The 23,747-nt window shown below is 52.3% G+C and overlaps 1 protein-coding gene across 1 annotated transcript; it reads left to right on the top strand.

Moving 5' to 3' along the window:
- Positions 1-11,200: 11,200 nt before the first annotated feature.
- Positions 11,201-12,145, top strand: LOC311165870 (olfactory receptor 2AP1-like; the record flags this gene model as incomplete). Its single annotated transcript, XM_084227365.1, has 1 exon — positions 11,201-12,145. The coding sequence occupies one exon, from the start codon at positions 11,201-11,203 to the stop codon at positions 12,143-12,145; it is 945 nt and encodes a 314-aa protein (XP_084083491.1).
- Positions 12,146-23,747: the final 11,602 nt, after the last annotated feature.

The raw sequence follows: 23,747 nt of genomic DNA, 5'->3' as shown, positions 1-23,747 counted from the left end.
CCATTTTACCCCAACCCTCAAGACCTCCCATTCTCTCCCCCAAATCCCCTTCATTCCCTCAGGGCCCCCCCGGATCCCTCGGTCCCCCCAGGGGAGGGGGAGGTGCTGTACACCCAGGTCGTGGTCACCAAGAGGGCAGCAGGTGAGTATGGGGGGGACACACGCAGAGGGACACGTCACCCATGAGTGTCACCCCACCCAGATCCCACAGTCTGTGTGTCTCGCAGTGTCCCCCTGTGACACCACACTTCAGGAACCCCAGGGGCGACTGCAGGAACCCGGTGACATCTACAGGAATGTGCTGTGACACTGGGGGGAACTGGGGGGCACTGGGGGTCCCCACCCATGGGCACCCACTCGTTTGTGTGCTGTCACCAAAACTGCCCCTCTCTGCCCGATGGAGGCACAAAGATCCCAATGGGCTGAGAGAAGAACAAATTCCTGAAACAGCAATGAGACAGAATAAAACCAACAGCAACAGCAACATGGTTCTGAGTCCAAAGGGTCACAAAAAGGAACAATTTTCAGGGAAAGCCCCCAAAAATGAAGAACCCCAGACATTTCCCACAGCATGTTTCTTCCACCAGAGGAACCTGGCAGAGTTCTGGACCTTCCTTGCTCTGATGGTCAAAGTGGCCTTCAGGAGGCTGTAGATTGTCTTCTCCCCTGTCCCAAACCCCTCCTCTGCCGTGTTCCCCACACAAGGATGTCACAAAGGCCCTGTGGGGGTTCCAGAGCCTCCCCCTTTGCCAGGGCAGTCAGGATCAGGCAATGGCACAGGACAGGGTTCCAGAGACAGGAAAAGTTATATGTCTGGAGACATTTTGGAACACCAGTGTGTGGCAGGGTTGGGTCAGGCCTTGCTTTTAGTGAGACTGGGCCCCGTCTGTCCATCAGTCTTTCAGCTGTGGCACACTGGGGACAGTGTAACACTTTGCCAAAGTCAGCTCCTGAGTGGCCAGGTGACCAGTAGTGCCAGCTGGGGAGAGGGCCCTTGGTGGCCGAACAGAGTTCAAAGGCAGAGCATGAGGTGGCGAAGTCACTGACCCTGTCTCCTGTTGGTGTGTCTGTCCCATCCACACTGGAACCCAGGATTTGGCAACTCTTTTGAATGAGAAATATCTGCCAAGGAAAGTGGGAACGTCTCTGGAATGGAAAGAAGACCCATGCTTAAAACATTTTTTCATTTCAAAGATTATGGGGGTTCCAGGTGGAAGTGCAAGAAAAGGAATAACAGCTCTTTCCTGGGAAATTTATAAACCAGGACGGAACAAACAACACAAAACCAGAACTTTGCCTCCCGCTAAGTGCTGTTGTTTTTGTGGCAGTTAGAACCACGGCCAGCAGGGGGCGCTGCAAGGAGCACTCCTGGCCAGCAGGGGGCGCCCCGGTTGAGCTCCATCCCCTTAGGGGCCATGGTGGCCTCGGACAGGAGGGAGGAGGGGAAATCGCTCCTTTTGCAAACTCACGGGCACCAATCGGTCCTGGCACCACCACCGGCAGCGGGCAGAAGCCACCAAGGCAGCAGGTTGGATTCCAGTGCCCAGTGGAAGCGTAGCAGTGTTCCGGGGTCAGGCACATGCCTAAGGCAATACCTGCGACCACTGTCCATGATCCCGAATGGAAGGAAGGCAGCGCCTGACCCCAGGCAGGTCTCGGGTCCACAACAGCGCCTCTGGTGGCTTTATACCACAATTCCTGCAACCCTTCAGCCTTTCACTCCCTTTTCCTCCTTCAGTCCTGGCACAGCAGTTCTGGCAATGTTGAATTGCCCTGGGATGTGAAGGAAAGCGGGTGCACGGTGCTGATTCTGCTGGGGCTCCTCATGGGGCTTCCAGAGCACGTTTGGATTTCCTGCCCTTCCTGAGCCACTGCTGGTCCCAACAGAGAAGCAACAGGGGTGGGAGGAGGAGGAGGAGGAGAGCAGAGCTACAGTGCCGAGGGGTCTGCGTCCTCAATTGGAGCACAGGGACAGCCAAGGCTGGGGGCATTGCCTTGGGAGGGGAAAATGGGGAGAAACTGGAGCTGGTTGGGACAATGCCCCTGTTCTGCTCTGGCAGCTGCAGGCCCTTAAGGAGATGCTGTAATTAGGGCTGGGGCTCCTGAAGTTCAGCCATGCTCCTAAAGTGTCCCTGTGCACAAACACGTGGTTCCACTGCCTCTCACAGGGATTTTGGGGGACACAAGGAAGCATTGGATACCATTTGGGGGCACGATGCCCCCACCTCTGCCCGCAAGGAGCTTTCTTTACTGCCGGGAAGGTTTTGCTGGTGCTGGGGATGATTCAGTACCTGTGCCATGTGGCTGCTGCTTCCCGCTGGCTGGCCAGGAAGGCCAAGCTGGAGCAGCAGCTGAGGCGGGAGTGGCTGGAGCAGGGGGCCCATGGGAACAGCACCTGGGCATGGAGGTGGAGCAGGAGTGCTGGGAATTCCACAGAATGCTCAGGTGAGGCCCAGGGGGCTGGGCCATGGTGGGGCACAGCTTGTCATTCCTGCTCCCCCAGATTTTGGGACAGAGCAGTGACACCCATTGGGCTCCCAAACCCCTCAGGGCTCAGGCTCAGCCTCACAGGAGGTCCCGGCCCAGGCTTTTGGGATGATTCGGGTGCTCCTGGGCTTGTTCCCGACACAGAGCAGCTCTCCGGGAGCAGTCGGCACATCCCGAAGGACCTGCCCGGGGCTGCTGGAGCCCGAGTGCTGTGGGGAAGGACGGTGTGAAGGAGCCAGGCCCCGCTCAGCTGGCGCTGCCCCAGGAACGTCTCATCCTGCAGGAGCTTGGCAGCCTCAGCCAGCGCCGGCCCCGGGGCTGTTGGGGGGCAGCGGGTGGGAGGGGCTGGGATGGAGGGACCGGGACCCTACTGGGCAGAGTCCCTGCCCACTATTACCATACTTTTCCCTCTTGTCTGGCAGCCAAGCCAGAACTCAAAGATTCTTCCTGGGCCATTCCAAAGGGCTGCAGGTTTGAGACAGGAAGTAGGAGGGACCCAGTCAGGTTGTTGTGCAAAGCGTTATTGTCTTTGCAGGGTTTTGGGAGTTTCTCAGACCCTTGCTCCAAGTGACAAAATTGTTGATTGAGGCCTTTCATGACTGTTTCCCTCACAGCTGCCCTTGCAGGGGGTGTTTCCAGCCAGCCTGGCTCTGAAAACCCTCAAAGGCCCTTGCAGAGACACTTCTTGGGCTCACTCTGGGTTTTGTGCTTCTTGCAGGGCTGAGCAAACCACAGCCAAGTAATTTTTTCCCACATAATTCTCACCTTTGCAGCAGCTCCACAGACGCAGAGCCCCACAGAATCTGTCTGGGGTGACCCAAAGGCTGCAGGCACCTTGTGGGGGCTGTGCTGGCTCTGGGTCTCCCCAAAACCTGAAGCACCCAGGGAAGCAGCTGAGACCCATGGGTCCATCCAGCCCCTGCCCATCCCTGGGACCTCTATTCCCCTGGAAATCAAATCATGGGACCCTCATTCCTTAGGTTCTCCCCTCTCTGGAACACCTATCCCTGTACTGATATTCCCCAGCATCTCCATTGTGTAACGCCACTGGGCCTCTTCTAGTCGGATAGCGAGACAGGACCAGGGTTCCTCTGGCGAGCAGTCTCGGGCCAGGCAGCTCAGCCTTCCGCAGGCCGAGTGTCCGAGCCCTAAGAGCTGTCTTAGCCTGGCACCTTTAGCAAGCTTAGTGATTATCAGCTCTTAATGATTTTCAGCTCTTTTATAATTTCAGCTCTTTGCTCGCTAAGATGCTGACCACAGTGGCATCCACAGAGCAGATGGAGAGAGAGGAGAAGGCAGCCTCAGAGATTCCATGATGGTTTATTTGCAGGGGGTTCGCGAAGGGTTCCAACGGCAGCTCTTCTACCAGAATGGGCCAGGATGGCTACTTATATAGGGTTAGGAGGGATTGAAAACTGACCAATTGTAAGGGTTAGGGAAAACTAGCCTATAGGGTCACAGAGCGATAAGCTAGGCCAGAGGACCTAAGTGAGGACTCCAGGCTTAGCTATTCTGACTCAGCAATTCCGTATCTCTAGGCTTATATCCTCCATGGGGCCTCAGCCATCTCAGTATCCACTACACTCCATGGCCCAGTACCCCATTCCCAAAGAACCCTCTGAGCCCCCAGAACCCTAGGCCTGGCAGGGAGGGGCACCACCAAACTCCCCTAGGACCCCAAGAAGACCCCCAACATCACTGTACAGCCCTCCAGGAGCTCCCCAAACCCTCCGGGAGCTCCCAGTGCCACCCCAATGTTCCTCAAATCCCGCCCGGGATGGCCCTGGAGCCCAACCAAGACCCTCCATATTCTCCCAGGACCCCCAGCTGAGGTCACTGTGGGCTCAGTTTCCCCCCAGCTCAGGGGCCCTGGGTGCTGCCAATCTCTGTCCTCACTCTGGGGGCTGCCACTGACTCCAGGGCTCCCATCCCCCCCATTGTCACCAACCCTGGCGGTGCCAGCAGTTACAGCCCCCAATGAGAGCCAGGAGCAGGACAAGGAACAGGAGGGTCCTGCCGACAGTCACAGCAAATTCTGAGGACAGAGGGGGACACACCGGGGTCACCCTGAACCCCAAGGGTCCTGAACACCCTGGAGACCCTGCGTGACCCCACCTGTGACCCTGGGTGAGCCAGGGGTTGCCAACAGGGCCAGCTCTGGGCTGAGTGCCTGGAACACACAGTGCCGGTCCAGCTGGTTCGTGTCCACACACTGGTACGTGCCTGAATGTCCCACATAGATGTCCCTGTGCTTCAGGAGGGGACCCTGGGCCACTTCCTGCCCATTGTGCAGCCAGGTGAAGGTGACAGGGGTTGAGCCCACCTGCACCAAGCAGCGCAGGGCCACGGGGTCACCTGCACTGACCTGGTGTGCTGGGTGACTGCGGGTGATGGTGGCATTGGCCACAGCACTGCGGGGACAGAGACAGGGCTGGCATATGGCCAGGAGGGATGGGGGTGCTGTGGGTGGGTTCACCCACAGCCCAAGGGTCCTGATCTCCCAGGATGGTGACATTCAGGGGGACACTCTTAGCCATGCAGTCCTGACACCAGTAGTAGCCACTGTCATTGTCCCCCATGTGGCACAGCTCCATGCAGGGGCCAGTGCCCAGTGGTGCTCCTGAGCCCTCCCAGTGCCAGGAGAAGGACAGGGGACCTGTCCCTGTGGCTACCACACAGGTCAGGACCAGGCAGTCCCCAAGTGCCACATGTCCCCTGGGGGGCTGCGCCCAAAGGGTCACCCCCAAGGGCAGGACTTCTGCAGGATGGGGGGACACCAGGGGACAGTGAGGGACCTGTGGGGTGTCAGGGAGGGGCAGGGGAACCCCAGTGAGGGCGAGGGGCACAGAGATGAGGGGCTTGGAAAAGAACCCTGAGGAAGGATGGGGGGTTCAGGAAGGGGACACTTAGAGAGGAAGATGCGGGACCGCAGGAAGGGATTGGTGTGGGGGACTGTGGGGGTGTCGCTATCGAGCGTGACACAGCACAAAACAACCCAACTCCATCAGAAGAGTGTAAAAGAGAGATTTATTATAGCAAAATGCTGCTTTTATAGTTTTTCAAGATATTTACATTTACTTAACAGACACATTCACTGCCTATTGGTCATAAGAGAGAAACAAAGTTCTTAGTAGGTGATCAGGGAGCCACGTCATTCTGTGAGCCAGCCAGAGTCAATATCTTTTACCTTTCTCTCCTTCATCACATCTCCATGGTGACAACCTTGGTGTCTTCCTCAGGAGAGATATGGGGCTTTCCTTATCTTCAGGAGGCCTTTGCTGGCTCACAAGTACAGCACAAAATGCCTTTCCTACAATTCTTTCTTTTTGTATTTGACCCGCAGATACAACTGCTAAGGACTGCTGTAGGGCCCTTGCAAAAATCCAAGCAGATGGAGGATCCATTCTTCATTCACTTACAGATAACCAACTTCTACCAACTCCACAACACACACCCTCACAATCTTGAGGTTCATATACAAACAAGGCACATAAAAACAGATCTCCAAATACCACTACAGACCTTGCAATTTCCAGATGACACATTTGGAGCAGAATGACACCTTCACCTCTAATCAAATAACTTTCTCCCACACAGAATCAGAGACCAAGTCATCTGCCTAGTCACCACTTAGAAACAAGTAGCATCCACTTAACCTTGCAACTGGTTGCTGTTCTCATAACGGGCAACCAACCTCGGTGCTCGAAGTGTGGACTTCAGCTACTAATCCAACCCCTGTGCAAAGGCAACACTTCTCCCTTAGGTACATCAAATTCCCCTATTTTTGGAACTGTGGGTGCCCTGCAAAAGGAAATGGTACAAGACACATTTCTCAGTACTACCAACCTCTCTATAAGAGAATTCAAAGAAAAGAAGGAAAAGTAACATCCAATAACCTAAATTTTGCATTTTCAGCGTAAGCCTATAACTCCCTTTACTCTGTCTCAAATTACCATTTTACTACACATTCCTTGAGGGTCTATGCTTCAATCCACCTAATAACCAATGCAATTACCTACTCATTTTGCTTCCATTGTAGAACCACCCATCCTGTCCTTTTCTGTGTGCTCCAAACAAGGTTTAACACAACAGGCAGAGACCCATCGAGGGCCATTTTCTGTTAAATCACATGCATATCCTCTTCCCCATGTTACTGACACCACTGGGCCAGTCTACTTTCCCATGATTAAATCTTTTACCCATACCTTAATACCTTTCTTAGTTTGGCTGTTTTGAATTCAAAGACAAAAAATGATAGAATATAGGAGATACTTGTATATCAGGCAAAGGACCCAGAAAGTTTAACACATGAATGGCTTTGTGTAATCTCACTTGAGGTGACTCCCTCTGCATTCCCCCTTTTTGTACCTGGCGCTTCAACACACCATGAGCACATTCAATAATTGCTTGGCCTGTTGAAGCATGAGGGATACCAGTAGAATGACCAACACCCCAGGCACGAAAAAACACTTGCAATTTCTTTGAAACATACGCCAGGCTGTTATCCATCTTTACATGTGATCGAAAAGGCATGGCAGAAATAACGAATAAATCCCAAGCTATTTCACCTGCCAACACTGAGGCAACCATGGCATGAGAAAAGGTGTCAATTGTGATGTGAACATACTTTAGATGGCCAAATTCAGGCATTTTTGAAATATCTGCTCCCCAGTCTTGCAAAGGGAGTAAGCCTCTAGGATTAGTGCCATAATATTGTGAAACATGAGACATATGACAATCAGGGCAAGAAGAAATAATTGACTTTGCTTCACTATGTGATAATTTAAATTGTTGCTGTAGTGCCTGAGCACCCTGATGAAAAAATTGATGAGATAGAACAGCTTGCTGTAACACATTAGGCATTTTACTGCTGAGGCAGCCACAAGGGAATCCACATAGGCATTACCTTCAACAAAGAATCCAGGTAGCGATGTATGGCAATGAATATGCATAATAAAATAAGAATGCTTTCAATTACGAATAACGGTCCACAATTTCAACAACATAACAAATAATGGTTTCTCCTTTACTTATACAACACAGCTTGATTCAAGTGTTTCACTAAATTAGCAACATAAACAGAATCAGTAACTATATTTACGGAACTAGGAAACAAGGTAAAGGCCAAGAGTATGGCACAAAGTTCAATTAACTGAGGAGACCCTTGTTGAACCATTACTTCATGTTCCCAGCAGTCATCTTTCTTCCAGGCTACAGCAGCTTTTCCAGTTCTTCCTGATCCATCTGTAAAACTGTTGCACCTTCCACTGGCACAGAAGAGCAAAGTTGTTTCCCATGAAAGGAATCCTCTTGCTATGCTATTTGACCTGTAAGGAAGGTAAAGTAGATTGCAACTCAAATACCATTGTTGTACTGGTATGACAATAGTTACAGGATCATGGCCTAAGATCTGCGACCTTTGATAACAATATCTGCAAAAAGCTCATACAGACCTGAAACTGTTTTTCGGGACCTGAAAGATGAAAATATCCACTCCAAAATTTGCAATTTATCTTTCCATTTATCATTCCATTGACACAACAATCCACATGGTATTTCATAATCTCTCAAAATAAACAATTGCACACACAGAGAAACATCTATCCTGCTAAAAAATTCGGATGTCAAGGGCAATTCAACTTCTTCTACAGTCTTTTTTTCTGCAGCGGTCAAATGTCTCTCATCAGTAGAGGAAGTAATCCCTGACAAGAGGTCATACAAAGGTTGCAGTTGATGATTGGTTATCCCCAAATATGGCCTAAGCCAACCTATTGCACCAACCAATTTCTATACATCAGCAACATTTTTAATTTCAATGTCCAATTTTACAGGTTGAAGCACAATTTGCATATTGGTGATTATCAACCTCAAATATTTCCAAGGCATCTGTCTCTGAACATTCTCTGGGGCAATAACCAAACCAAAGGCTCCTAATTTTGTCATAGTGCATTGTTCAAGAGCTGATAATTGTTGTTTTTTTTCAGATGCCAACAAGATATTATCCATATAATGATAGCATTAACAATTGCTAAATTGCTCTCAGACCTTCGATAAAGCCTGTGCCACAAAACATTGACAAATACTTGGAGAATTTCTCATTCCTTGAGGCAAAACCAAAAACTTTGGCCTGGTTCCTCGTGATTTAAAGAAGGCACAGCAAAGGCAAAGTTTTCTTTATCCTGATCAGCCAATGGAATTGTAAAAAAGCAATATTTCAAACCAATGATAATTATTTCTCATCCCTGTGAAATCCTTGTAGGTGTTGGAAGATCTGATTGTAAAGCACCCAATGCTGTGGCCATCACAGCATTTATCTGCCACAAATTGTGCAAAAGTCTCCATTTACCCCATTTCTTTTTTATTACAAACACAGGAGTATTCCATGGGCTAAATGATTTTTCAATATGTCCAGCTTGCAATTGTTCTACCACTAAGCCTGGCAGGGCAAGAAGCTTTTCAGTAGGCAGGGGCCACTGATCCATCCAGGCAGGCTTCTCTGTCAGCCACGTCAAGGATACAACTGGATGTTTAAGGTCCTGCATCCCAGTGGCCCCCACTAAAAATCCATGGTAATTTTAACACCCCGCTGGGTTAAGCAATCACATCCCCATAAATTAGATGGAGCACTGGTAACATAAGGTCTGATGTTAGCTTGTTGGCCTTCCGGATGTGTTACAGTGATTGTGATCGCAGATAAAGCACCAGCACCCACCTAACCCAACAACTCCAAAGGTTGATTGAGTGAGGGGCCATGTTGGAGGCCAAACAAACTGTGAAATTATAGTTACATCTGCTCCTGTGTCAAGTGAACCTGATATTGCTGTAGTTTCTGGATGACATCCCTTAGCAGTGACCAAACATTGTATTTCCAGACGCTCATCTGTCACCTTCTGAGTCCAGAGAACCTGAGGTGGTCCTGTAGATCCAAAACCTCCAGTGCCACGACTCCGATCCACTACAGCTGGAACAGAACTCATTGTAAGAGCCTGAATGAGAGGTGTGGGACTCCAGGCAGCTCTTCAAAATGCAGTTTATTACACCCAAGACCTTACAGCAGTCCAGGCTTGTGGGCGACAGAGCCCGTGCCTACAGCTGTCAGCTCCAGCTGCAGGCAGGCCTGGACACCCTTAGTTTATGTTACATTGCGTTATATACTTTTCTTGCTGAGCATCTTAATACAGTAGAACCTATCTATACCTTAACTTTTATCTATAGCCTATCATAACTGCTATCATTACCATATTCATGTTACTGTTCTCCAATCCCTAAAAGTTAGTACATTACAGTTTAAGCTAGAAGTTGTTTTTCAGTTTTCTTGCAGTGGAAATTTGGAGACCTTTTTCAGTCCCACACTTAATTTCGAAGGTGATTCATTTTTGCTCATTTTGGAGTTGGTTCATTTTGAGGGCTCTTGACTGAACTCAGTCACTTGGTTTCAAGTTGATGGCCTGTCTCAGACCAGTCTGTCCTCTGCTTTGTGTGGACAATGAGATGGGAGAGTCCTTGGGCCACCCAGGGGACCGGTGACTTCAGTGCTCTCGTTGCACATCAACAGAGCTTTGTTTCACTGCTTCAGACCCTCCCTCTCCTCAAGCATTTTAAATAATTCTATTTTCAAAGTCATCTTCTCTGCTCTTCTCCATGTCTAAAGGCAAACCAAAAAAACCTGAAAGGGAATATACCAGTCTTTATTGCCTATCTTTTTCTCATGTATCTTTTCTTAGCTGTGTGTTTTGGTTTCAAAACAGAATAACTTAATTACTTCATTAATCAGGGATTTGAGAGTAAGGGATTTTGAGACTTGAAAAGTAAGTTTCACCTACTCCCCTGCAGACACCCAGGAGAATTTGTTTTCTCAAGGCTCCCTCTGTAGCCAGTGGAGACAAGAGAACATTTGGAGGCTGGGTGCTCCCAACTGGCACACAAAACAGAAGTTACAAATCTCTTCTTGGCACTTTTCTCTAGATCTGCACTTGGGTTATTTGATATCAACAGCAATGAAGGACTGCATGGGAACAGGTGCATTTTGGTGCAGACAGGTGACAGCTCAGATTGTGACACTCTGTGTAGATCCATAATAAATTCCAGTCTTCATTTAGAGTACTAAAAAACAAGTTTTACCCTGTCCCTATTCTGCTCTCACCATTCCTTTCCTGAAGAGCCAGAGAGGGAAAAACTGTGGAAGAAAGCAGAGGGTTGCAAAAGAGATACTTGGGATTGCTTATTTTGGAATCAACAGATCCTCAGGGACTCCTGATCCAAAGGCAAGTACTGAAAAGTAGAAACAAGGAAGTTCAATGCACAGATTGGATGTAACTTCACAGTTTAGTGTTTGTGCTGTAGATGAGAGGTGTTTGGCACATGGGTGTGACAGATTTTGCAGTAGGTCTGAGTGAGCTGGGAATTTCCCAGGAATGGGGGGAAATTGCCACTAGCTCTTTAGAATCCTCTGCTCTGGTGAAAGAATTCTTTGGGAGTGTTTGGAAAATGTAGAAAGAACACCATAAAATCCCTAGGGTCTCTACCTGAAATGGGAAACAGAGCAATCAGGGTGTGAGAATTGTTTGAAGCACCATCTCTGTGTTCTATAGCAAGACTGCAGGAAAAAAAAAAGAAGCAGAGAAGGAAGGATAGAAATGTTTGTCCAGACTGTGAAATTATCCCACTTGTTTTTGCCAAGTTCCTGTCTCAGCAGGGTGAGCTGGAATTCAGCATGGGACCAGAAAATGAAACAGCAGTTACTGAGTTCATCCTAGAGGGTTTCCCAGAGCTTGATCCAAGACTGCAGGTATTTTTCTCTCGAGTCCTTCTGCTCATGTACCTGACAACAGTGATGGGGAATGCAACCATCATTTTCCTCGTCTGTGTGGATCACCACCTGCAAACCCCCATGTACTTTTTCATCAGCAACCTGGCCTTCCTGGAAATCTGGTTTACATCCTCCACAAGCATCAAACTGTTTGTGATGCTGAGTTCTGGTCAGAACACTCTCTCACTAAGCAGCTGCTTTGCCCAAAACTATTTCTATTTTGCCCTGGGCTGCACAGAGTTCATCCTGCTCGTTGTCATGTCCTTTGACCGCTATGTTGCCATCTGCAAACCTTTGCTCTACGCTGCCATCATGAAGCCTCAGCTCTGTGTCCACCTGACTGTTGCTGCTTGGGTCCTCAGCTTTGCCCTGCTGAGCTACCGCCTGCTCTTCCTTTCCAAGCTGTCTTTCTGTGGCTCCAAGATCCCCCATTTCTTTTGTGACAACTCCCCCTTGTTCAAACTGTCCTGCTCTGACACCAGCCTGCTCTGGAAAATAGACTCTGTCTTCATATCCTGTGTCGTGCTGGGTTCCTTATGTTTGACTCTGGCATTTTACATCTGCATCCTCTTCTGTGTTCTGCAACTTCCAGCAGCCTCTGGGAGGAAGAAAGCTTTGACTACGTGTTCTTCCCATCTCATCACCTTATCCATTGCCTATGGGAGCTGCCTTGCTCTCTACACGCGTCCTGCAGGAGCTGTTTCCTTGAGCACCAACAGAACTGTGGCTCTGCTGAACACAGTCCTGTACCCACTCTTAAATCCATTCATCTACAGCCTTCGGAACAAATCTGCGATCCTGGCCCTGAGCAAATCCATTGCCAGGGCAAGAACAAAGCTTTTCCCCTAACCATGGTGCATTTCTGGAAAGCCATCTCAAGAATCTGGTGTCACCTGTTACACAGTACCAGTGCCTGTGAGCGCAGCCCCCAAACAGGGCTGCCTCAGGAGACCGATGCTCCTGCAGGCTTGTGTCCTGCAGGTTAAGAGATAAGAGACTCATCTGCACACCCAGACACGGCAACAACAATGGCAGGAGGAGAAACTCAGTTCATTCTGTGCCCTGGCTGCTTCCAGGGCCATTTACTGGAGAGCCACCAGCTCATTAAGGGCACATCTCCATAACAGAGAAGAGCTCAGAGGAACAAGTGACAATCCCAATTACAGTTCCTGGGCAATGGACACCTTGTCCAGCTCCTTCCCTGGGACAGCCATCAGCACCAGTGTCCAGGTTTGAAACCCCAAAGTCACTGAGAGCAGGTGGGGAAGACTGGGGGGAACTGGAAGGGACTGGGAATGAGCTCAGGTGTATTGGAGGGATTGGGCTGTCCTGGGAGGGACTGGAGGGGCACTGGGGTTGTACTGGGATCTACTTGGGATGAACTGGGCTGTACTGGGAATTAACTGGGCTGTACTGGGAGGGACTGGAGAGGTTGAATGGGCTGTTCCTGCCTGCGACGCCTCCTATTTGCCGAGGTTCCCGTCCATCACCGACCACAGCCAATAAGAACCGGGACCCGGGGCATCGGAGGCGATGCCAAAAGTCGACGTCATCTTTCCGTTTTGCCTACAACTCCCGTCATGCCACACGGCCCGATTGAGCCATATTGGAGCCGGGACTACAAGGCCCGTCATGCCCGCGCGCCAAAGACCCCCCCCCCCCCCCGGGATCCGCCCCCCATCTGTCCCATCAGTGTCCCCCAGACCCCTTCGGCGCCCTTTCGGGATCCCCCAAAATCGCCCCCGGACCCCCTGAGTGCTCCCAACCCCACAGATGCTCGGCACAGACACCTCTGGGAATTCATCTCCTCTCATCTCCCGCGGCCCCAGAGCCCCTCAGAACACAGACACACGCCTAAAACTCCTGCCGTGCCCCGAGCCCTTAAGACCCCGGTTAGAGCTCCGCGATCTCCCCGAAAGGGCTCCCGAACCGTTTACGTTCCCCCGAGGACCTCAAGTCGCGGCTAAGACGCAAAAGTGTCCCGCAAGAGCCTTCCCGGACCCCCAAACACCGCGTTCCCACAACTTCCGGGACTACACTTCCCGTCATGCTCCGCGGCTAGCGTCCCACGCTATTCAGCCTAGACTACAGCTGCTGTCATGCCCCGCGCCCCGCCGAGACCAAGTGCAGCTGCGCCTGGAACTCCCGTGATGCTCCGCGGCCCCGTTCAACCGTATGATACCCGCGCCTACAACTCCCATCACCCCCCGCGCCCCAGAGAGCCCCTTTAGAGCACCCCAAGGGCCCGCCCGGACCCCGAAGGGCCCCAAATTCCCCTCCCTGAGCTCCAAGGGCCCCCCTGCACCCCCAAGTGCTGCCCCGGACCCCGAACTGTCCCTCAGAATCCCTGAGTGCCCCTCCAAGTGCCCACCCAGCTGCCCCAAGTGTCCTCCAGAGCCTCAAGTTCTCTCTGAATTCCCTCCCCAGACCCAAAACTGCCCCAAATGTGCCCCAGAAATGTCTCCAGGGACCCCAGAGTGGCCCCTTTTGCACTGTTTGAAAATACTATGAAAAAGATTACAAAAGGACATAAAGTAGGACTAATTAGCATAAAGAGGGAAAAATAAATAGGCAATAGTGGTCAATAAATTCATTAAGGGAATTATGTAACTTAGAATCAATGACCAATGATTTTTTTAGTTGCTAAAAATTTGTCAATTTTAAAATATAAATATAAATAATGTAATAAAATAGAGAGAAACATTATCATAAATTAGAAAAATGGAATTTAATTTTTATTATTTAAACAAGTTTATTAATAAGAAAAAAGATGATTTTGGTTTATTTTTTGGCATGTCAGTCCCAGGTGGGCGATGTCAGACACGGTGGGGCTGGGGGTGAGGAGCAGCTTGTCCAAACAGGCTCAGCCTGCAAGGGGCTCATTCTTCTCCCTGCCCAGACCTCCTCAGGAGACATTCAGCATCAAGATCACCTGGGGAATGCTTCTGTCACCTCTTCTCTGAAATGAAAAATAAAAAAAAATTTCCTTGACTAAAACCAGATATCATGATGTGCACTTTGGAATCTCCCTCCTGAAGAGAACTCCAAGCTGACTCCAATTGCTGCACAAGCCCTGGAGACTCACAGACAATGGAAGGGAGACAAAGAGCTCCTGAGGGCTTTCTGTATTTTAATCAGCCCCACGGTGGCTTTGGGGCTGGCTCCAGGAGCCTCAGGCAGCGAGAGAAGGATGAAGAAGCTGCTCAAGGAGTCAGCAGCCAAACTCCAAGTGCCTTGGAGCACGGCTGGGCCCCAGGGAGGGCAGGGAGTGCCCAAGGCTGCCCAGGCAGTGCTGAGAGCAGATCCTTGAGGCCAGGAGTGCAGGGAGCCCAAGGCTCTGGGCAGGGCACTGCAATGCTGAGCAAGGCCTGGCTTGGCTGCAGGGAGCAGAAAGGCCAAGCCCTGAGCCCAGCCTGGGCCAGCAGGGCCTGTCCCTCCCGGCTGGCTCGGGGCTCTTTGTGGGCCAGGGGATGTGAGGGGCAGCAAGGACAAACGCCATCAGCCTGCAGCCCCTGCCAGCCTCCCCAGGGAGGCCGAGGCAGAACCAAAGTGCAGCCCCTGCCAGGAAAGTTCCTCCTGTGGGGCTCCAGAGGCACTGCCCGAGCCCAGGGCACAAAGGCCTGGGTGCCTGTGGCCCTGCCAGCCCTGCCCAGCCCTCGGCCATCTGTCCTGCAGGCTGTGCCCCCTGGGCGTGCTGCTCCTCTGCCCTGGCCGGCTGCACTCGCCCATCTCGCTGTGCCCCAGCATTTCTCACCCAGCGTTTCTGGGCCCTCCCTGGGCTCCCTGCACCCAGCGCTGCCGGCTCCTGGCACACAGAGCCCGGCCATGGCCCAGCCTCACGCTGGGACACCTCCAGCACCAACATTCTGCCCTGCCAGGGACTTTGCTTTCTCCTCAGCTCCAGGCTGAACCTTCCAAGCTGCACTTGGAGGAGGTTTCCTGCAATTCCCACTGCTGAGGAAAGCTCTGTCTCTTGCTGCTCACAAACAGAGAAGGGCTGGAGGGAGATGTGCTGGTCAGAGGCTGTTTGGGGCACAGTTACCATGAAATTATTAAGGTTTCTAAATATTCTCTGAAAGGTGGGGCATCAACAAATCTTTTACACTGGAGTTACAGAGAGCAGACTTCGGCCTATTGATGATGGAGATTTGGAGAATACAAAATCAGGTACTGATTTTTTAAAGGCAATCAGCACTTAAAAGCAAAGGGATCCAAGAAGGATGGACACATCTCAAGAAAGAAATTTTGGAGGAGTATCAACAGCCTGTGCTGCTGGTCCAAAAAGTGAGCTAGCAAGGAAAATGACTGGCCTGGATGGGCATGGAGCTTTTTCCAGGAACTCATAGAAAAAAAGTGGATGCATCATCTTTGGTCAGAGGGGCAGGGAACTCATGAAATGTTTAAGGATGTTGTTAGGTCATTCAAAAAGAAAATTATAGAGATGAAAGGTCCATTAGAGCTTAACTTGACCACTTCTGTGAAGGATAATAATGTTTTCATAAATACATTAATGACAAAAGGAGGGACAAGTACAACCTCCATTCTTTATTGGATATGAGGAGGAATACAGTAACTAAAGCTGAGGAATAGGCTGAGGTACTGAACCCCTTCCTTGCCTCAGTTTTCAACAAAACGTCAAGTTGTCCTCAGGACAAGTGTTCTCCCAAGCTGTAGATGGGGGCAGGGAGCAGAAGAGCCTCCCTGTAATCCAGGAGGAAGCAGCTGGGAACCTGCTGAGCCACTCAGATGCTCACAGGTGTCTCTGGGAGCAGATGGGATCCATTGCAGGCGGATGAGGGAGCTGATGGATGAGCTCCCCAAGCTGCTCTCCATCATTTACTGTGGGCGAAAATAGCAGGATGCAGGGGTTCAGGGACATCACACCATAACCAATATGATCCAGTCAAGCCCAATTTATTATCCCTAAAAAGATTATATTTATAAAATTCTCTACTGTCCCCGCATCTCTAACTAATACATGATTGGTTATCCTAACTGTTGATGTGTCTAAGATAGGATGCTGACTGGATCATCTAATTTTCCATGTGTCTGGTTGTGGTTTTCTGTCCCACCCAAGAACTTTCTTCTTTCTTACTTTCCCAAGCTCACTGACAAAATTGCTGAGTCCGGATGACTCTTCTTCTTGTATCTTTTTCAAAGATATACCAACCCCATTTTCTGAATATGCCCATTATTGTTTGTGAACGTGTCCATTGTCCATTATCCCAAGCAGGCTGGATTGTGCATTGGCTGAATATGGCCTTTGTCCTGCAAAAACTCCTCAATCTTCAAGAAATCCTCGACACCTCTGCACACAGCCCAGGGAAGGTGCTCTGGCCGCCTGCACAGAGCCACAAGTGTCAGACACAGTTACAGAGCTTTGCCCAGAGCTGAAAGGGGGAATTCATTTAAGGAAAAAAAAAAAAAACAAACCAGCAGAAGACCCCCAAATAACCATCAAAACCCAAAGAAAACCAAATTAAAAACAAACAAAAAACCCAAAAACTACCACCCAACAAAAACAAACAAAAACAACAACAAAAACAAATGAACCAAAACCAAAAAGTGAAAAAAAAACCAAAACACCAAACAATAAAAAAAAAAAAAAAACCAACAAAAAAACAAGAAAAAGAGAACTCCCACACAGCAGAGATGATACATCCTTCAGTTGTCACACCTGCACTCACACAAGACCTGGGGCTGCAAAAAAATTAGAATTCATTGGGTACATATGCAGGAAAGCAGGTTTAGGACAGGCTTTCAGCAGAACTGTTCTCAGCTGAGCCAAAAAGGCCCCTTTGGCAGCTGCAGGGCCATTGGAAATGCAGAGCCTCAACCCACAGGGCAGAAAAGGGCTCTGAGTTCCTCTCCCCTGACCCTAAACCCTGTTCCCAGGCTGCTTCACACACAGGATTCTGCTGGAGGATGGCACAAAGCTGAGAGGGGGCTCTGGCTTCTCCATGTTTTGTGTCCTAAAGCTTCCTGGGAGAAGGAATTTCGGGTCAGCTCCTCTGGCACAATCCCTGCTGGCCTGGGGAAGGGCTTTGCTGCCGAGGCTTTGCTGCAGGCAAGGAAAGCTCCTGGCTCAGGGTCACCTTTGCTGCTCAGCCAGAGCCCCGAGTGCCACAGCAGCAGCAGCAGAGAATGGCAGCGGCACCACGGGCTGGCCCACGAGGGGGAGATTTCCCCCTCGAGAGAGGCTCATATCCCTTTCTGCATTCAGGCAGCTGCGGATCCCTCAGCTTTGGCTGCACAGCAGCTGGAAATGCAAGTCCAGGAGCTCTGTCCATGGCCAGCCCCAGCAGGTGACAGCAAGGACGGGGCCCTGGCAGCATCGGGACATTTGCAGGGAGCGCCTTCAGCAAGCGCTGGGGGCTGGGACTGTGTGCAGAAAACGCCCTGGGGGTCTCTGCAGCGAGGGAAAGGGAACAAAGTTTCAGTTGTGGCCTCGCTAGGGAGCACCAAAATCGATTGTTTTCCATTGCTGGCTGTTCCAGGAGCCCCAGAGGAGAGCCCGGGGGCCCAGGAATGGAGAGCGGGACTGTGCAGGAGCCGGGAGCAGCGAGAGAGGCCGGGCTGAAGGTGCGGGGCGGGCACGGGCTGGGAGGGGGCCCAGCCCGGGGGTCCCGCAGAGCCTCCCTGCTCCAGAGCCGCAGCTGCGAGCGCGGGGCAGCTGCCGGGATCGGAGTGCCAGGGACGGGCCGCAGGTGGGGGCTCCAAGGGGCTCGGCCGGAGCAGCTTTTTGTCCCGGGGCACCGGGGGCATTGCCGCGGGCTTGGGGTGCCTGGGAAGGCGCAGCAGGACAGGGTGGCAGTGGTTGGTTTGTGGATTTGTTTTGGGATGTTTTGCTGGCGGCCCCGGGCGGGCTGTGGGAGCCGGGAGCGGCCGGGCGGGCCCGGAGCCGCCCCTCGGGCCGGGAGCCCCGGGCAGAGCTCTGTGCTCGGGGCCGAGGCCCGGGCGGCCCGGGCAGCGCTCGGCGGCCCGTGGGCCCCCGGCGCAGGCGGGTCCGTGTGGCCGGGCCGGCCCAGCCGTGTTCGCAGCGGGCTCCGAGGGGAGCGGCCCGGCCCGGCCGTGGCCGTGCGGGGCCTGCCGGGGCTCGGGGGGCCGGGCCGGGCAAAGGCTGAGCGAGAGCGGGGGAAGCGCTGGCACAGAGGCCCCGGGCTCGCCGTGCCCCCCTGGCCACGCAGCCGGGCTCGGGGGCCGCCTCGCTCGGAGCCGGCCCCGGCTGCGGGGGTCCCCGGGGCTCCCTGGGCAGGGGGCGGCGGGGGCTGCCGGAGCTCTGTGCCCGGGGCTGGGCGCGGCTGCCGAGACAGCGGAGGATGCAGGGTCCCCCCGTGCTGGGGCTGCCTCTGCCCGGCCCAGGGGCTGCACTGTCAGCCCAGAGCCACGTGGGGATCGCCCGGCACCAGCAGGGCTGGCAGGGAAACCGGCAATGGGGGAGCAGAAACGGGAAATACGAGAGCTCCAGAAGCCTGGACATGTTGGGAGCATGGGCAAGGGGGACCCATGGATACCCCAGGACCCTGAAACGGGGACTGCAGACAGTGCTGACCCCTGGAACGCCTGGAATGCCAAAGTGGTGAGCCCAGAGAAGGGGAACCTGCGGGATTGCCAGTAGCCCCAGCAGTCCAGAGAGGTGAACACCAATACAAACTTGGCTCGGAGGAACCCAGACAGGGGCATCTCCAGGAGCCCAAAGTGGAGAGACCAGAGAGGGGAAACTCAGGCTTGGGTGGTTTTGCTGCATCTTGGTCATTTGTGTATTTTGGGGGCTGAATCTTGGTGTTTTGGAGGTATATATGGGTGGCAGATTCCTGGTGACTCCTAGAGATGGACTTGGGCAGTAGGAACCCGCTAAGCCAATGTGCTCATACAGTGTATTTTTCCCCAGAGCAGGATTTCTCTTTCCCAAACCTTGGCTGGATGGAGAAGGAGGCTGCAAGGAAGAGGAAGATGTCCTGGGACACCGAGGCAGGTGAGGAGGAAGTCACTGCCCCTTTGCCCCTCTCTCCTGCTCCATCTCCCAGCCCAGCATGGCCCCTGGCTGCAGGACAATCCTGCTGCCAATGCCGTCCTGCCGGGGACACACTGGGAGGATCTCCTTTCCTGTGGCATGGAGTCAAAGCCATCCTCTCCTTGTCCTTCCTCCCCAGACTAGGAGCTGAGGATGGAGACCAGGCAGGACAAATCCCCATGGTATAATCTCATGGAAGAGGCTGTTTTGAGCAACTCAACAGCACAGGAATTGAACAGGGAGGAAAATACCCAGAGACCCCACAGGAGGAGGGGCTGCAAACCCAGCCCAGGGTGCCCTGAGGAGCAGGGAAGGAAAGATCCACCCTGTGCCAGGAAGGTGGACAGAGCTTCAGGCAGAGCTCAGAGCTGGTGATCTGTGGAGCAGCTTCAAGCTGGGGAGAAGCCCTGCAAGTACTTGGAGAGTGGGAAGAGCTTCAGGCAGAGCAACAGCCTGATCTGCCACCAGATGATCCACTTTGGAATGGCCCTAAGAGTGTGGGGAGTGTGGTAAGGGCTTCAGCTGCAGCTGCACCCTCATCATCCACCAAATGATCCATGCTGGGGAGAGGCCCTACGAGTGTCCTGAGTGTCAGAAGAGGTTTCAGACCAGCTCCACTCTCCTCCTGCACCAGCAGATTCACAGGGAGGAGAGACCCTCCTGCTGCCCCAGCTGCAGGAATGGCTTCAAGCACAACTCCACCCTTGTCATCCACCAGGGCATCCACACTGGGGAGAGGCCCTGTGAGTGTCCCCAGTGTGGGAAGAGCTTCTCAGACAGCTCTAACTTCAGTAATCATCAATGGAGGCAGCGGTAAGGGAAGCCCTGCAAGTGCCCCAGCTGCAGGAAGAGCTTCATGCACTGCTCCAACTCCATCCTCCACTGGAGGACCCATGTTGGTCAGAGCCCTTCAGACCCACGTTCCCAGTGATCTGAGTTGGGAAGACACTTGGCTACTTATCCTTTTGTTTTGGCCCTAATTTTCTTTTGAGTTATCGTCATCCCTTAAAACAGACAAAACTGGGGGAAAACTCAACAAATTCATTGAGGGCATCTAAAGCCTCACTTTTTCCTAGTGTTTCAGGGGAATCTGGGATTCAGGGAGAAACCTGGGGAGTTTGGGGATATATGATGTAGTTGTCTCCCTTTGTTGGCACTGAAAGAGATGAGAGGGTTCAATGCCACTGAAAACTACTCAATCCCAGCCCAAAATTCCTCAATTCCACAGCTCCTCAGGATGGAATGGGGTTGGAAGGGGATTTGGTGAATTGTGCTGCAAATCAGGAGGGGTGAGATGGGCATGGGGTGGGGCAGGATGGGTGGGATGGGGTTGGGGTGGTGGGAAATGGAGGAAATAGGTCTTGGGAAGGGGGTCTTGATGTCCAGCAGAGTTAGGATGGGTTGGGGTTGGGACTGGGGAGGTGGGGTGGGGTCTGAACCGAGACAGTCAAACTTTGGGGATGATGAAGGGAGGAGGAGCCCATTACTGAATAAGTTTTTGGGTATGAAGATGATGATGTGTCCCACAGCCCCGGAGCTCAGAGCAGCTGAGATGGTGCTGGATCCAAGGCCAACTGTGGATCTCTCCCTCTCACTCTTCTGATTGCCTCTTCTCAAAATCCACACCTTCTCTGGGAAAACTGTTCCAGGACAGTCTTTTTTCTGAATCCCTACCTAAACCTACTCTCTCCATTTGGATCCATTCTCCCTTGTCCTGTCCCTGCCTGCCCTCATACAAAGTCCCTGTCCTGCTTTCTTGTAGGTTGCCCTCAGGTACTGGAAGGCTACAGTTGAATCAAGTCTCTTTCCCATGCTGAAGAAGCCGAGCTGTGTCAGCCATTCCTTGCAGGAGAGGAGCTGCAGCCCTCACATCATCTCAGTGTCCCTCCTGGGCCCTGGTGCTGCGTGTCCACGTCCTTGCCGTCCGTGCTGAGGAGCCCGGCAGAGCCGGAGGCAGCACTGCAGGTGCAGGGTCAGCAGCGGGGAGGAGCCACGGCCCTGGCAGCAGCTCCAGGAGCAGCGATTGGCGATGGGCTGCCCGCGCTGCAGAGAGCCGGGGCCCTTGTGCCTGCCCTTGTGCTCGGGGCGCCTTTCCCCGCCGCTCGCCCGCCCGCCTGGGGAAAATGCCCCCTGTGCCGCCCCTCAGTGCCGCCCCTCGCCGCTGCCCCAGGGGCTCCCCGGCCCCAGCTGGAGAGCCCCAGGCTTCAGCCTCACCCCGCTCAGCCCAAGGCCCTGGAAAAGCAGATTAAAGCACCCAGCCAGAAAGTGCCCTAGGATTCCAAGGTCAGTCTTTTCTCTACAGTGTGGGTTTGGTATCAGAGCCTGCATGGGATTATAAAATCTTTAGGAGAAAAGAGCATGAACAAGTTGTGCTTTGGCAGTACATCAAGGCTTTGAGGGAGAGGGTTTGTTTACTCACTCACAGGGATGCACAGAAAGTTTTGAAATGGTAACAATAATCCAAACCCGTTAGAAATTGGAAAGTAAAACCTGAGGCACTGGCAGCTAGCGCCTCAGAAACAGGTGGCTTTTGCTCCAATCTTCCACCTGAGAGCTTCCTGGGCAGGGGCAATTCTACCAATTGCATCAGCATGGCCATGGCTAGGAAGGGCAGTGAGCAGATGGATTTAGCTTCTCCTGCCAGCCCCTGAAATGCCAGTTGTCATTTGCGTGTACTGAGGATTCTGTTTCAGACTCTGAACTGGCGCAGCTGCTCCTTGGTGCTGCTTGTACGCACGTACAGTGGTGCTGCAGCAGCTGTCCCGCACACAGGGAGGGCTCTGGAGCCTCCCCGGGGCCACCAAGGAGCAGAGGAGGGAACGTGCCTGGGATCTGCCTCTCTGTGCCGAGCGCTGGCGACTGGAGTCACCCGACCTTGTTCTAAGGCTGGGACCAAGTTCCCGTCACTGTCTGCTCTGAGAGCGTTCCCAAATTCAAACCCAGACTCTTCTGCCAGGCAGAAGCACGGGTTCAAACATGGATTTTACCAGAAAAGGAAAGACCCCTGAAGGAAAAGGTGAAGATAGAAAGATGCTGAAAGGCTGAAGCCAAATGGAAAATAACCCCCCCAGATTTCAGAGAAAACTGGTCCATGGTGGTCAGTGCTGGCTCTGTGTCAGAGTAGGTGGCTGACAGCTACAGGTGATCCCGCAAGGACACCCATGGCATCACAACATTCTATCATTAGTTTACTCTGCTTTCTCCCTTTTGACAGTAGCCAGATCACTCATACTGTCAGCCAGGACAGGGACTGTGGCCACAGCTGACTGCAGATTAGACCTGGTCATGAGATGCAAGTCCTGTTGCTTTCTTTGCCATCAATGTTGGGTCTCACTACAGATAAATTTCCCATTCTTCCTTTGCTTTCTGATCGGGTCTGACCCTGAGGATGGTATTATAATGCTACAGACACACCAATAAGGCCTGCCTGCTTCCTGAGAGGTCTTTGTGGTTTCCAGAAATAACAAACAGCTGTGTGGCTTTTTCCAGTGGATTCACAGGCCAGCCTCAAGAGGGAATCTTTTTGTCCCCTCTGGTCATTAGAGCCTTCCACCTTTCAGCCTTGCTAACTCAATCCTACTCAGAGGAATTAAATGCAGGCTAGTTCCATGACAAATAAAAACAAATAATTTTTTTTAATAATTAAAAATTATTCCCCTTGAGTGCCACACCCAATATATGTGTTAATGATAAAGCGGGAGTTCACCTAATCCCTTCTTTCCTTGTGAGCACGGCTCAGCCTCACACAGAGGTGTGGTGGGAGCTGGGCCAATCTCTGGTGGGAGGAAGGGTCTTGTGGCAGCCCACAGAGCCTGTGCACATTGCCAGGGAACAGCTGTGCCCTGCATGTGCCCCTGCAATGAGCTGTGCTGCTGCCAGTGCCCTGTGGAGCTGTGGGGCTGCTGAGCTGTGGGGCAGGGAGAGGAGCAGGAGGGTGCATGTGCAGCTGAGCCATTCCTGGAGAGCACAGGGCTCTGGGCTCCCTGCTGTCCCAGGGCAGCCCAGAGGCCAGGCTGTTCCTGTGGTAGCTCTGTGGAAATGGATCAGGGTTTTGCCCTGGCCTGCCTCCAGGTGTCTGCCAGCAGGAGCATGTTTCCCTGTGCAGCTCTTTAGAAGTTTGCAGGAAATGTATCCCATGAAAAATGGAGTTTCAGATGCTTTAGGTTTGCATTGTGGCCTCTGTTAAACTTTGTGTCTCCACTTTGCAGGCCTGACTGGCTACCCTCTTGCCAAGAGGTTTTCCCTGGCAAGTCCCTCCACGCTCCTTCCCTCCAAGCCGTTGCCTCCCATCCCGAAGAGCTCTCCTTCTACCAAGCCAAGCCCAACATGCAGCGGAGAGCAGGAGAATGGGAAAAATGGCAGCGGCTACTGTGAGGAGAGTAGAAAAAACCAGGAGCTGGGTTCAGAGGGAAAAGGATGTAAGGTAAGGAGACCAAG

The sequence above is a fragment of the Fringilla coelebs genome, assembly GCF_963513975.1.
Source record: "Fringilla coelebs genome assembly, contig: SCAFFOLD_30, whole genome shotgun sequence".
In the NCBI taxonomy this organism is placed as follows: Eukaryota; Metazoa; Chordata; class Aves; order Passeriformes; family Fringillidae; genus Fringilla; species Fringilla coelebs.
The sequence above is the reverse complement of the archived record's forward strand: the minus strand, read 5'-3'. Positions and strand labels throughout refer to the sequence as shown.